The sequence below is a fragment of the Sebastes fasciatus genome, chromosome 1 (assembly GCF_043250625.1).
Source record: "Sebastes fasciatus isolate fSebFas1 chromosome 1, fSebFas1.pri, whole genome shotgun sequence".
In the NCBI taxonomy this organism is placed as follows: Eukaryota; Metazoa; Chordata; class Actinopteri; order Perciformes; family Sebastidae; genus Sebastes; species Sebastes fasciatus.
Window position 1 is genome coordinate 25095622 of NC_133795.1, and position 13483 is coordinate 25109104.

The 13483-nt window shown below is 38.3% G+C and overlaps 1 protein-coding gene across 5 annotated transcripts in view; it reads right to left on the minus strand.

Moving 5' to 3' along the window:
- Nucleotides 1-10012, minus strand: part of ephb2b (eph receptor B2b) — a 159642-nt gene extending 149630 nt beyond the window's left edge. For all 5 annotated transcript variants that reach the window (XM_074639362.1, XM_074639353.1, XM_074639378.1 and 2 more), the window contains exon 1: nucleotides 9830-10012. In XM_074639362.1, coding sequence (XP_074495463.1) covers nucleotides 9830-9881 — 52 coding nt within the window. In that variant the 5' untranslated portion in view covers nucleotides 9882-10012. The remainder of the gene's footprint in view (nucleotides 1-9829) is intronic.
- Nucleotides 10013-13483: the final 3471 nt, after the last annotated feature.

The window sequence follows — 13483 nt, forward strand, 5'->3', positions numbered from 1 at the left end:
ATGAAAGAAGGGGATGGTGGGGGTCCTGCTGTTGATATGGACCACGATGGACAGACGGTCAGAGAGAAAGAATGGAAGGGGGGGGGGGGACAGAGATGGACAAAAAAACAAAAGGCAGATGTCACGTGGGGTCTAGAGTCGCTGATAGATGTGATGTGCAGCGCGGCGCGCAGGCAGCGGTTCAGGTAGAAAAGGCTTCTCTTTGTGATGCAGATGACAACGCAATCAGCCCCGCTTTGTCTCGGGCCGATGGGCTCCGCTCCCGGGGACATTGTGAGCCAGACACTAATCCGGTGGGTTTGTGTTCTCCGGGCGCGCTCATAAAGGCGGTGTCACAGTACCTGGGGTGTGTGTGGATGGGGGTCTCTGAAACGAGGTCTGACCTCTCTCAGGGTACACTCTCCCTCCTCCTCCTCCTCCTTCTGTCTCTCCCTGCGTCCTAGCTCGGTAGCCGGCATTGCTGGGTTGAATATTATAAGCGCCATATTGTTACGACTCAACGTTCACACGAAGGATGTGACAGGAACAGGGGGTCACATTAATCAGTTCATCTCCGCCTTTCGAGCAAAGTCGGTTATTGTTTTCACCACTTGAAGAACAACAATTTTTACTGCCTGGATAAAAAGAGGAAATACAAAGTGACAAAGACATAAAACACACTGATTCCACATAATGGGGGGGACTTCTGTCAAATTAAGGAGGACGCACAAAGAATTCAGATGGCAAATTAGGCCGAGATGTTGGCGGGGCCGTTTTTGATTGTGAGTGCTTACACGTTTCCTGTTATGAATAATATCTGGAAATACATTTCACTGTCCCCTAATGATTTCCATTCCCAACGGGTTCGGATGAATCAGGCTCTTCCTAATAAATATGACTTACCAAGAGACTGCGCATTGCCAATTAACATGTGCTAATTAAGATAGCAGGATATAAGAACATCCTTGATCTAGATTCCTGTGTGAAATACCAGAGAGGTTACACGGAGGTAAAGCAAGTTTCGTCCTTAAGTATCTATTTATCCAAACTACTCCCTTGTAGTCAGCAAGAAAACACCCGTTGCAAACTTTATTGAAGCAGGTCACTAACTCCAATTAAATTGCAGAGTTAAACTCCCTGTATTAATTTAATTAAACATCAATTTAATTTAACATCTATCTTCAAACATGATTGGGTATATAAATAAAAAACAACAACCTGCACTACGAAGTTGAGTTAAGTTTAATCTTAAGGTCTTTGAAAACCAAGTCCGTATTTTTTCGTATACGTTTTTTAACCCGTCAACCGTTAAAGTCCGAATCAATGTCTTTTATTATTCTATTTGTAGCGAAGATTCGCAATACAACACAATACTGACTTAGTTGCGTGGGTTTAATGGACAGCACTAGCCCCAAACGGGGCTAATGAATGAATGACATTAGCAACAAGCTATTGTTTAGCTGCCTAGACCACAATCACTACTGTCTTATCTTTCCTACATCCTTTGTTTTGCAACCATCCCTGATTCCAGGCTGTTCTGCAACCACCTGCCAAAATTAAGTTTGCACGGACGGTGGCTCTGAGTGGTCAAACAACCGTCTTTTGCCTTTTAACTGATGCAAAAAAGCACATAAAATCAAACCTGTTCCGAAAACTTGAATGAAGGACGTTTCGGAGTCGGTGTGTAAACGTGATTAACACAACGTGAGGTCGTATTTATTTTTAAATGTGCAACATTTTCGGATGAAAAAAACAGACTTGGTGTGTAAAGGCCTTAATCTTTGTCCAGTTTTAAACTATTAGGATTAGGAGTGCATTTAATAATTTATTATTATATAATATTATTAATAATAATAATAGCCTAAAGGCCTTTATTCACTGGGGGCATGAAAAATAAATGAAACACAAATGTGACATACTCGCCTGCAAATATTATACTGTATGTCTGGGGCTTTTATTGTGAAAGGTAAGAAAAGAAGGAGTGGATCTGGTCTGCGCTGCCTTGTCAAGGTTGAAAGGAGTAATAAAGTTTGCCGTCTTGGTTCAAACTACAGCGCATCTGTGCAACTCAACCCGTTCCACACAACGTGATTGGTTGATGCCTTTATTTGCGGTGCGAAAGCTCAGAAAGTCGACCTTGTTCCAAAAAAAGTACATTGCTTTTCGTCACCTAATAGTCTGTGTGAGTATTCATGACAAAAACAACAGTTCAAAAATATACTGACATGCATATTAATCGCACGGGAAAAAAAAACGCCCCCAGTGTCTAAAGGCCTTTAGTCACATTCGTTCACTTTTTGACCACGCTTTTTTCCAAACTACATACTGAAACAATTATAGCCCTCCAATCAAATGGCCCACCTGACCTTAATGCACTGAAAGAAAAACAAATCTCAAGACCCCTAACTCACCTGATCCTCACACTAAATAATACATTTCTACATAATACATCTTTTCACCATTCATAGCGCACAGGACCTCCAGTGTTATATAACAACTTAGCAGCACAACTTGAAATTGATATGTAATTTTCTGAACATAGATTTGGGTTGTGCATGACAAAGCCTCGTACAAGAGTTCTTCAATATGCAAGTGCTACATTTGGAACACTTATTCTGCAAACATAAATAATAAAACATGTATGTGATTTGTTTCTAAAGAAAAACAAACAAACACATTTGGAATGTCGGAACTAGTATTAAGAGAAACTTTTGATTTGTTGTAGCTTTCTGCCAAATGGAAGGAAAACATGAGCGCCAGAAAAAGTTGAGACAATCAAGGAAAGTACTTCAAAGTCAATTTGTGTATTTATTTTCTGGGACTAGCAATTAACTTAAAAAAAGTAAATGCCACCTTTTAGGCACTATGAGAAAGATGCATCAAATGCTAAGACTTAGGTGCAAGTATAATTTAACCCACACATGCTTTTGTTTGATAATACCAACCCTAATATTAAGTGAAAGCGGGTTGGTTACAGCTTTTTATCTTTGTGTGTTTAAGATTTGATGAGATTGTAGATTAAGATACCTCCTCAGACTGCCTTTGCCAAGAGAAACATGTGTGCACTTGTGACAGATTTCCTCATTGTTGTGAACCCATAATAATAAATATGAATCATATCCCTCAAGTATCTCTTTTCTTTTTGATAAACAAATAACTTAACCACACATGTTTTTATATCTCATTACAGTGTGATTAATCTTCTTTCCAGGTCCTGTGCTTTTATCTAAGACATGGATCCATTTGTAATTAACACACAATAACACATGTTATACAACGAAATGCACAATACTTCACAGCAAAATAATTAGTATTATTTAAGAGAGATTGTACTTTAAATCAAGTCTTCTTAAAGGCTGAAACGCACCCATATAAACTTTTAAATGAACCCACTGTTCAGTTGACGTCATGCAAGAAAAACTCGAAACACCTGTTGACTCTGAAAATATTTTCATTTTCTGATAGCATCAAGTAGCAGCAATATCTGCCGGCTGGTCTCTGCAAACTAAACAGGCCTGATTACAGACCAAAGAGACACAAGATTAAACACCTGTTCTTTCTTAAGAAAGTTATATAAATACCAAACGTCACTCTAAATGCTGTCAATCTACAGTATATGAAAATAAGTGATACGGGACATGTGAAAAAAGAGTACCACAAGCACACTGTATACGCCCACATATTACTATTAAGTGTTAAGTCACTAGGTACCGTCTGTGGAGGTTGTGTGATACAGCAGCGCATTGGCTTGGCTTCTGAAGTTGTCATTTAGTAGGTTATACTGTGTTAATGAAAGTATAATAATACTTCCCAGTGTGGTAGTTAAATTCAGAACTTCGGTAAACTGATCCGTCCTCTCCCTATTCTGTAGTGCACTCACGGAAATGAACGTAAGCAAACTTGACTCTTATATGATACACAATCCGAGCATGTGGATCTTGGGAATTATGCTGCCGCAACAACCAGAACCCAAGTAGTCATGTTCTGAATAGTGTAAAAATGTGTACGTTGTAATAACACCCCACATCAGCCTGTAGTATCAACCTACATGTGGTAAACAAATTAGGTGTGTTGCCGTCCACACACTTACATTACCACTCATAGATTCTCATACCCCACTGACTCCCTTATTGGTCAACATGTTAGTCTATTATTTGCACCTTGCTTTGTTTTAGTGAAGTGTAATACCAAGAATAAAGAGCATTTCCAGGGCCACACAAGTGACATCCTGAAGCTATATTCGTAATACCTTTGAATCCACTATTGAATTTCTTAAAGGAGACTTATCATGCTCATTTTCAGGTTCATCCTTGTATTTTGGGTTTTCCTAGAACATGTTTACATGCTTTAATGTTCAAAAAACACATTATTTTTTCTCAAACTGTCTGTCTGAATATTCCTGTATTCACCCTCTGTCTGAAACGCTCTGTTTTAGCGCCTGTCTCTTTAAGACCCCCTCCCGGAAAAGCCCAGTCAGCTCTGATTGGCTTGTGAGAAAAATAAGGGGCACCTTTGCAAAGGTAGTTCTCAAGCTGCAGTCGATATATTCTAATGAGCCTGCATGTGACATAGGAAGGGGAGCCAAATCTGAATGGCTTGTTGAATCACATGTTTTCTTGGTCTAGGCAGCCCACAAAAAAATGACTTGGTTGTCTTATTTCACAGTTTGTGGGTTGGTAGGCACTCCAGATACCCAGAAGTATGTGCACAAACACTGAAAGAAGTGAGTTTTTCATGATTTGCCCCCTTTGAACTTCAGTTCTTTCGTCAAACATGTTCCACAAGCTAAAATGCCACTATGTTAGCATCACCTCCAGAGGGCAAAAATGTGCGGATTGGAACAATTGAAGAGCTGGCTCATGACAGCAGACCACAGCAGTCAAACAGCTGAAAGCATGGAAACAGTGTCGAACACTCCATCATGTCTTGAACTGATTCCTAAGTTAAATTGGTTGAAGAAAGCCGGAGCCAGGAGCAACATACGCAACCATTTTGCTAGCAGAGCCAGCTGGGACACAAACGTAAAACATTGAAATCCCACATGTGAAGGTTTTAACAAAGCCAATTTAAAGCAATCCTTCTTTTTCCTGCTTAACTTTTAGATAATAAACATGGTTTAGTATATTCAAACCTCTAGTGATTTCACCAAAGGCTAGGTCTAACACATACAGTGACCACAATAAAGCAAAGCAGCTCAGTACCAGTGTCGGTAACCTTATGCAATGCAAGATTTTCTTAAGCAACGCGGTGCGGTGACACTTCTGCCTTAATCTCACCCTAAAGGTAGCCATAGATGTCTCTGAAATGTGACACCCCCCCTTCAAGTGAAACAACTGGTACCAGCACTAATTGAAATTTTGCATGCAAAGTGACAATGCCTGGGCCCTCGGCAGCATGGATTAAGGCTTGAATAGAGACAGATTCTTTGTGAAAGCCTACTGTGGCGGTTGGCGTGCAGGCCGGGCTCCCTGCATCTGCTCATTGGGTGGACTGAGAAAACACTGGATTGTATACGGTCGCTCATTTTACCTTTTTATCTAATCCCATTTCAGAGCCCACCTCCGTCTCTCTTTTGTTACTCTTCCACAAAACATAATGCTTCCATGTTACACTCGCACGTCTATTCCAACAATACAAAACAATTCCGGTCCAAAAACAGCAAACGGATTTACATGTGAAAGCATCTTTACCAAACTTGGCAGGATTTTCAAAACATTAACAATCATACTGTGCCTTGCGCTTGCACTATTTTGAGAGAAAATGGTACTGAAGGGGACATGCAAAATACAAATGTAATATATGTAATTTACTATATTAAATTAAATAAAAAAACTGTGTTGCCAGTGTTTGCCAACTTTAAACTGAGTGCGCTCCAGTGCTCAACAGAGCGCTGAAGGAATGCAGCGCATATTGAAATGCAATCAAATCTGCTAGACATTTTTTAAAGACTGCATGCTGTGATCTCACTCTGCCCCACTTCACCATCCTCTACTGTGGTTTCTGTCCCATTATGTTTCCTTCAAAGACAAAAATGTTTATCGGTCATCTATCATCCCGCTGACCCCAACAACAACTTGCATACAAGTCTGGAGGAGGTTGTTATTGCATCACAGCGACAACAATCCTCCCAGAAAACGTTTGCTGTGTTTGCACAGTACAAACTGCAATAATACAACAGAAGCCAAATGATCCGTCTAGTAAATTCCATCTCCTCCCAACAATACAGGCTACTACAGTTTTTATGGCCGCGGATGAATCTGAGAATATATCCACTCAACAGAATTAGATGAGCGCCGTTGTTGTTAGCATGGCTGTCAGCTGAGCGCTGATGACAATGAATGGGTGAACTAATGAAGGGATAAATCCACAGTGCGCTTTCACAGACATGTTTGACATAGCTAGGCTAATTTCCTTGGCAGTGCTACCTCCATTAATTTCCGAAAAGAGCTTGTCTGTTCCTGTTAACTAAACCCATAAGAACTGGCATCAATGGCAGATTACATTAACGCTAATCAACAATTTAGAGTTGTTTCACATTCCGCAGTGTAAGTGAAATGCCTTTGAAAAAACGGTTGAATGCTAGTGGTGTATGGACGGCATTTACAGTTGTCCAACACGGCGATGTTACTAGAGAGAGTAGTCTGAATAGAGATAGAAGACACTGAGGAAAAAGGTCACAGGCTAAATTCAAATGTTAGCATTTCAGACTTGACATGGTGTGCAGTGTTGACTTGAGACACAGCTTGGATTTTCTTAAATTTGGCCCCAGTTTTAATCCTCTAATCCTCTCCAGTACGGTCGCTGCCTGATTTATTGATTATTTTCTATAACAAGAAGTAGTCCTCTCATGTGTTTGTTGTACAGAAATCAGGTATACTTTATGATTTCATTAGTACTCCACTCAATTTATGTACAGTTTTTACCAAACTTTTCCCACAGTACATAGAGTGCTTCGGCGATCAACGAATAATGTAATGCGATGGTACGGTGTAATTTAGCACAAATATATTTAGCAGGCGACGTTCATCAGTAAAATAACAGAACAATGCGAAGATGTCACTTTGTATTAAACAAAAACAACAATGGAGAAAACGTCCCGGCGCAAAACGTGTCAAAACGATCCACTCGAGGCTTCTTTTCTGTTGCATGCTGGGATGTGTGTTTTTTTTTCGGATTATAGCTGCAGTGACCTCTTTTTCAACCCTTTATTTCTCATACGTAAGCCATCCTTGCAACTTCATTGGACAGTCGCCTAGGGTGATTCACAGGGTAAAATGGAGGGGGAGGCGTACTAGGTTGGCGACGGGACTAGCTCTGGTTTACGAATCAGAAAGTGAAACACCACGGGCCCGAAAGGAACTGCAACATGCACGCTGTGTATCTAGTGTAACGCTAAATATCAACAGCAAGGAATGTACTTCAATACAGTGAAATAACTATTTGAGGAACTGCGCCGATTGGTATTTGAGGCACTCACTGTATGCTCTCAGCTTACACAAACGCTTCACAGTAGATTCTACATGTAGATTAACAGTAACTGTGGCCATGTTTGCATTTTAGAGAGAAATAATAAACATGGGGAAGTGGAACACTGTCTAGTGTGAATCTGTTATATTTGGCATTTTCCACATCCTGTGGTTCGCTTGCTTTTAGACAAAACAGCAAGGATAAAATCGAAAAAATAAATAACCGATAGCAATCATGATATCAGTAATTAAAAGAAAACAAATCATATTGAATATTATGTATATTTACAATATATGGGATGACGATACACTACATTACTTCTTGCGAGATTTGTAGTATGTATTTTTTACTGAAATTGTTTTTACGTACTAGTAATATATATTCAGTGTATATATTAATATTCAATATATTATTAAAACAACTAAAATGTGGTACATGACGGTATGCAGTTCCAATATTCAGATTTATTTTATTATCCTTGTGAAATGTTAAATGAAAAACATATAACAGAAAAAATATACATTACAACAACATATTTTTAATATATTCAAATAAAAAAAAAATATATATATAATTTATGGATTGTATGAAATGTATGTTGTAGATTGTCCCCTGTATTTGTATGGTGTGGTATTAATGCCAAGACTGGATTGCACATATAATTTCCTAAAATAATAATAATAATAATAATAATAATAGGTTTGTCCTGGAATGATACAATTTTAAATTTAAAAGGTATGACACAAATTTCAAAGCTGCCAATGTGAAAAGTAATGTGAGCCGTCACAATCACTTTGTTAGATCTTGGATATGTAACTCCATTGAAACCATAAACAGCAGCAGTCAGTTGAAGTCTGCGTAAATACGCATGACATTTGTCAAAGTCTGTGCCAGTCCTTCATTGGGCCTGACAGCTCCTTTGACCTTTTATTGTACATGTACAAATGTGGAAAGCTATTACACATGTACAAATTATTTTACAGTAAAAAAGCGACTTAACTGTTTGTTTTTTTCCTGTTTTTCTTTTTTTTGTTGTTTTAACCTTACATTTAGTTGAGTTTCCACATAGTTGCGTAGCTCCACCTGTAATTATGAGGTTTAGTTAAAGTGACCAGAGGAAGAAGTTTGTTTTCTGACAGCATCTTAAAAATAGCCTGAATAAAAATGTATGACTGGGCTGTCACTTTTCCAGTTTTCATTGTGGGAGAATGTCTCCTTTCCTGTCACAGAGTGCAGCCACATAAAAATCACCTGCAAATTATAACTCAAAGTGCACACTGTGTTTCTGTGTTTCATATTGTAATTTTTCCTTGTTTTCATCATTGTTTGATGTTTAATTTGTGTGTGAAGCACTTTATAACGGTGTGTTTTAAAAGGTGCAATATAAATAAAGCTGTATTTACTTACTTACTTACTTATACCCCTTAAATTTAAAGAAAATAGCTTTCATAAATAGCTCCAAATATTTTTTTTAAAGGTCAAAGGGCAAATGTCAAGTCCCTATAAGTAGGTATACCAGAGCTCTTGAATATTGAAGCAATAAGTATGGTATAAGACCACATAAAATCACCTGCAAACTCAAAGTGCACACTGTGGCACCCTTTAAATTTAAAGAAAATAGCTTTCATAAATGGCTCCAAATATTTTTTAAAAGGTTAAAGGGCAAATATAAAGATAATAGCCACTATAAGTAGGTATACCAGAGCCCTTGAATATCAATAAGTATGGTATAAGACCACTATACGCTACTTTTGAGCATCACAGACACACTGCTGTAAACACATAACCTATTATAGAGATTATTTCAACCTGTTTCATTGTAGCGTTGAGCCACGCTGCTTGCTGCACCTTTACTGCTAAAGCCACGCTTTGCGTACAAATGACTGCATAAGGACCCGACAGAGCCTTTTTGTAAGTTTAATTATGACATTTTGTCTTTCACGTTTTTTGTTTTTTTTATCACCAAATGACACTAAACCGGTGACACACCTCCACGGACACACACACACAGGATGCGACCTACCTGACAGTGATCGAACGTCAACGTTAACCTGACGTAGCCTAGGTTACGGTGGTAACCTACGTTACGACAGTAGTTTTATACGTCTAATTAACGCTATTAACGCTCAACAGCCTGTACTGTACCTGCGGGAGGATGCGGGAGCATGTTTTTTGTGTCCCACCATCATCCCTTTGCCCGCTGTTTTTGAGCTGACTCTGCAAAACGCCATGTAATAACACGTTAATAGACATTACCGGAGATGAAAAGTGGTTAATTTAACCGTTAGCCTCGCGATGATTAAAATGAACCAACGTCTCAAATTCAAAAAGCCGGTAAAGAGAGGATGCTCGGCTCTGAACCGTTGGGATGATAAAAGCTTACCTTCAACAGCTATAACGGCCGGTATGGTCCATAATATCCATAGAATATCCATTATTGGTCACTTATATCACCCCTTATAGACATTCAGATAAAACACGTCCCGAGAGCCATTGACAGCAGCTATAGAGGCAGAGAGTGGACAGGCGGTCCTTCACCTCCGACAGAGCGGATCCAGATAGCAGAGACGACCAACTCAAATCTCACCCAAGTTTGGGCGAAACCAAAAAAACGACAGACGGAGGGGGAGCACAGAAACACCGACACACAGCTACAATATTTTAGCGCAGCATTCATCGAGTCAGTCTTGTAATAGAATATAAATAATACTGTTATGTGTATATTTAATGAGAAAGGGTTTATAATATTTTAATAATCGATGCAGCTGCTCCTCAAGAGGATTGTGCACCCCTTCAAGGGATTTTAAATTCACCCGGCTGTCAATCATGCAGAGGAGGACAGTCCACACTGCCTCACCTAGCCAGACGATAATTAAGTGTTTTGGGACCATGTGGGGCATTTATAAAAGATGGAGCGACTTATTCTCACCGCCACACCGCAAGAAAATGGAAATACTGGTTATTCTTTTGTCTGACAAAGCGAAAACGTGACTATGTGGTTCCTTATGAGCCATTTACGGGACTTGTTGGAGCTGTAACAGGTGAAGAACACTGGAGAACAATTAAAGTAAGTTTAGCAATTTTCTTTTAGCCTCTATTTGTACCTCTCATATTTATAGTTCAATTAGTTTTACAACATTCCTCCCAGCCTTTTATTCAGGCCGTATGATGTTTTTTGTTTGAGGGAAAAATTGATGTATAACTGTAAAGAAAAAAAAAAAACACTGTGCAAAATATATTTTTTATTTATGTATTATTTTTTTATTTAAAAGGGTCCATGTACAGTTTAAACACAAATATCACCATTTGATGCACCGTACCAGATTATAGCTTTAAACTAATTCACATCTGTAAATCCCTTGGCAGGTCAAAACAAAGAAACATACTACAGTCATACAAGAAAGAACATACAAAACGCACAATACACAGCTACACACAATAATGTGAGACACTATAGTACATCACAAAGTATGCTTGTCAAGTAAAAGCAAGTCATGAAGACCATGGAATAAAGATCAGTGAGTACAGAACTGAGTATATTACAATTATATACTCTGGTAAAATACGATTGTTGTTAGTTTTCTGTATTTTTTTTGTTCATTTTTTAATCAATATATTTTGTGATTATGTTTTAAATCCTTGATTGGCTGATGCACTTACACGAATAATTTATATACATAGCCAATATGGTCTACATGTTAGCCCATAAATTAAATTAATTAAAACTTCATTTATTTAGTTGTTTCACATGCAAAAACATTAATCCCATCACTCACACTAGCCACAGAATATACGTGTAATTGCATACTGTATATATCTTTTGTTACAGAATTGAAACTACCTCAATATTGACATGTAGGCAAAGATTTATGTCATATGTAAATCAGAATAATACCCTTTCCTTATTTGTCAGCTGTGTGTATTTAAACAGATGCAGTGGATTAAAAAACATAATACATATATAATTCAATATTTGATTGCTTTTATAGCTTTTACACATAAATTACAACTTTTCCCCTTTTTATCACAACAAGTCAGTTTTAGAGTCTGAACTAAAGTGTAATAAAGAAAATACTGTGAGACAGTAGGCAGCAAACTGAAGGTCATTACTACAAACTATGGGGACTGGTCATAGTTACAGCTCTCTATTCCTGCTGTAAAATAGTGCAGTGTGATAAAAAATATTGCTGTCTTGTATTAAAGTGAAGTAAATATGAGAAGCAGAGTCTGCATAGTAGCTGAGTTTGCATCCACTCAATTCAAAGCAGCCACTGAGTGATTCAAAAGAATTGTTAGGTCAATACAGTAAAAAAAGAAGAAAAAAAGTCTACATGCTGTTGCCTAAGTGGTCCATTAAAGTTGTATATCTGAGGGCCATGTCTATTTGTAACATGAAAATTAATTGAACTCTAACAGTGAATGCATATTCAATAAGTAATGGAAGCATTGATTCTTCTTTGCACAGTAAACAAAGCTGGCATTTGCACATGTTACACTGCTACATAATGAATTTCATCTTAACTTGATCAATCAGACCGGAGGTGCTTTTAGAAATATATTCAGTTGTTTGATTTATTCAACTTCTTGTAGCTAAACGCAGACCAGCTAACCATCATTCATGCTTCACAAAGTGAAGGCATCATGTGACTGAACAGGCCTGTCAACCTGAACAGCAGTTATTTTCCAATAACAGGAGCCAAAGAATCAAAGTCGAAGTCAAATTATAACTTCCTCCAGAATGCAAAACTTTCCTTCCTGTTCATGAATCATCATGAAACCATAATCAGTTGATGTGATGTTGGCTCAAAGCGCTTTCAGACATGTCACTATTAATCTTCAGAAATTATTTACATTGAGCTGTGTTTGCACTAAGTTGATTTAAGTTGGCCCAATGGAGTCTGGCAGCAACATTACTGGCAATCATTTCCCAACAGTCGATAAAAATGCTATAAATAAATATGCATATGGGTAATCATAACACTTTCAACTTTTATGACTTTTCTGCTGTTTTAATAGGATTTTTCAAAAAAATGTCCAAGTGATGGTTTGCATGGAGCCTCATGTGAATTTATTGTGCATCTTGCAAGCTGCGGCCATATTTTTGAAATTCCATGTTCCAGAAGCTGGTTGTAAAATTTCTTTACAGAGTTATGATGGGTAAAGAATAAAACGCAGGCTGGTTTTTATATGACAGGCACGGAGACAGATGCCATAGGGAAGCAGCTGCAGAAATTATAGATGTACGCTTTGTTTGAAATACAAAAGATACCCGGAGAGAAAGCATGATAAAAAAAAATTCCAATGTACACAAAAATGTCAAATTGTCTTTTGTAGAAAGAAAGTGACGGACACAGAGAGGCAGGAAAACAAAAAAAAGTTGAGGATTTACAGTACACAAGAAACTTGCCTGGAGAGATATGCCACATGGTAATAAAGTATGGAGTCTCTAAAGCTGGATGGGAAACAAGAATCTAGAGTAAATTATCTGTCATCAAACATGCCTTTCTTATTACGTGCCGGACCGCTGTAGCTCTAAGCAGCAAGACTCTCATGGGTTAAATGAGCCAGGCTGATTTATTTGCCTCCACTGGGTTCGACTGTATTGATTCCAGGTCACTTAACTGGCTGACTTCAGATCATGTTCAGGTGACTACAACACAGATGGAACCAAACGGCAAAAGGCACTGAGAAAGCAGCTTTTCTCCTCGCTGTATAATGAGTTCCATACAGGCTCAGATATTGACTATAGAGCCAGAAGAGAAGTGAAAGATGTTGAAGAAATGATATTAATACTACCCACAGAGATCCGTCTGCCACGCTATGTTATAATGGCTGCATGGTAATAAAATATATGTGTAATGCAAAGCAGAGATGTCTGAATGTGGCATAAATCCTCTCATGCTGCTCTGTGACTCTGTAATCCAGCGTACAGTACTGTACCTATAATGTTCCCTTACACAGCAGAGTCAGAACAGCACAGTTTTACAGTAACCGTGGCCTCAGCGGTCTACAGAAAACACACAACATGCAAGAAAAT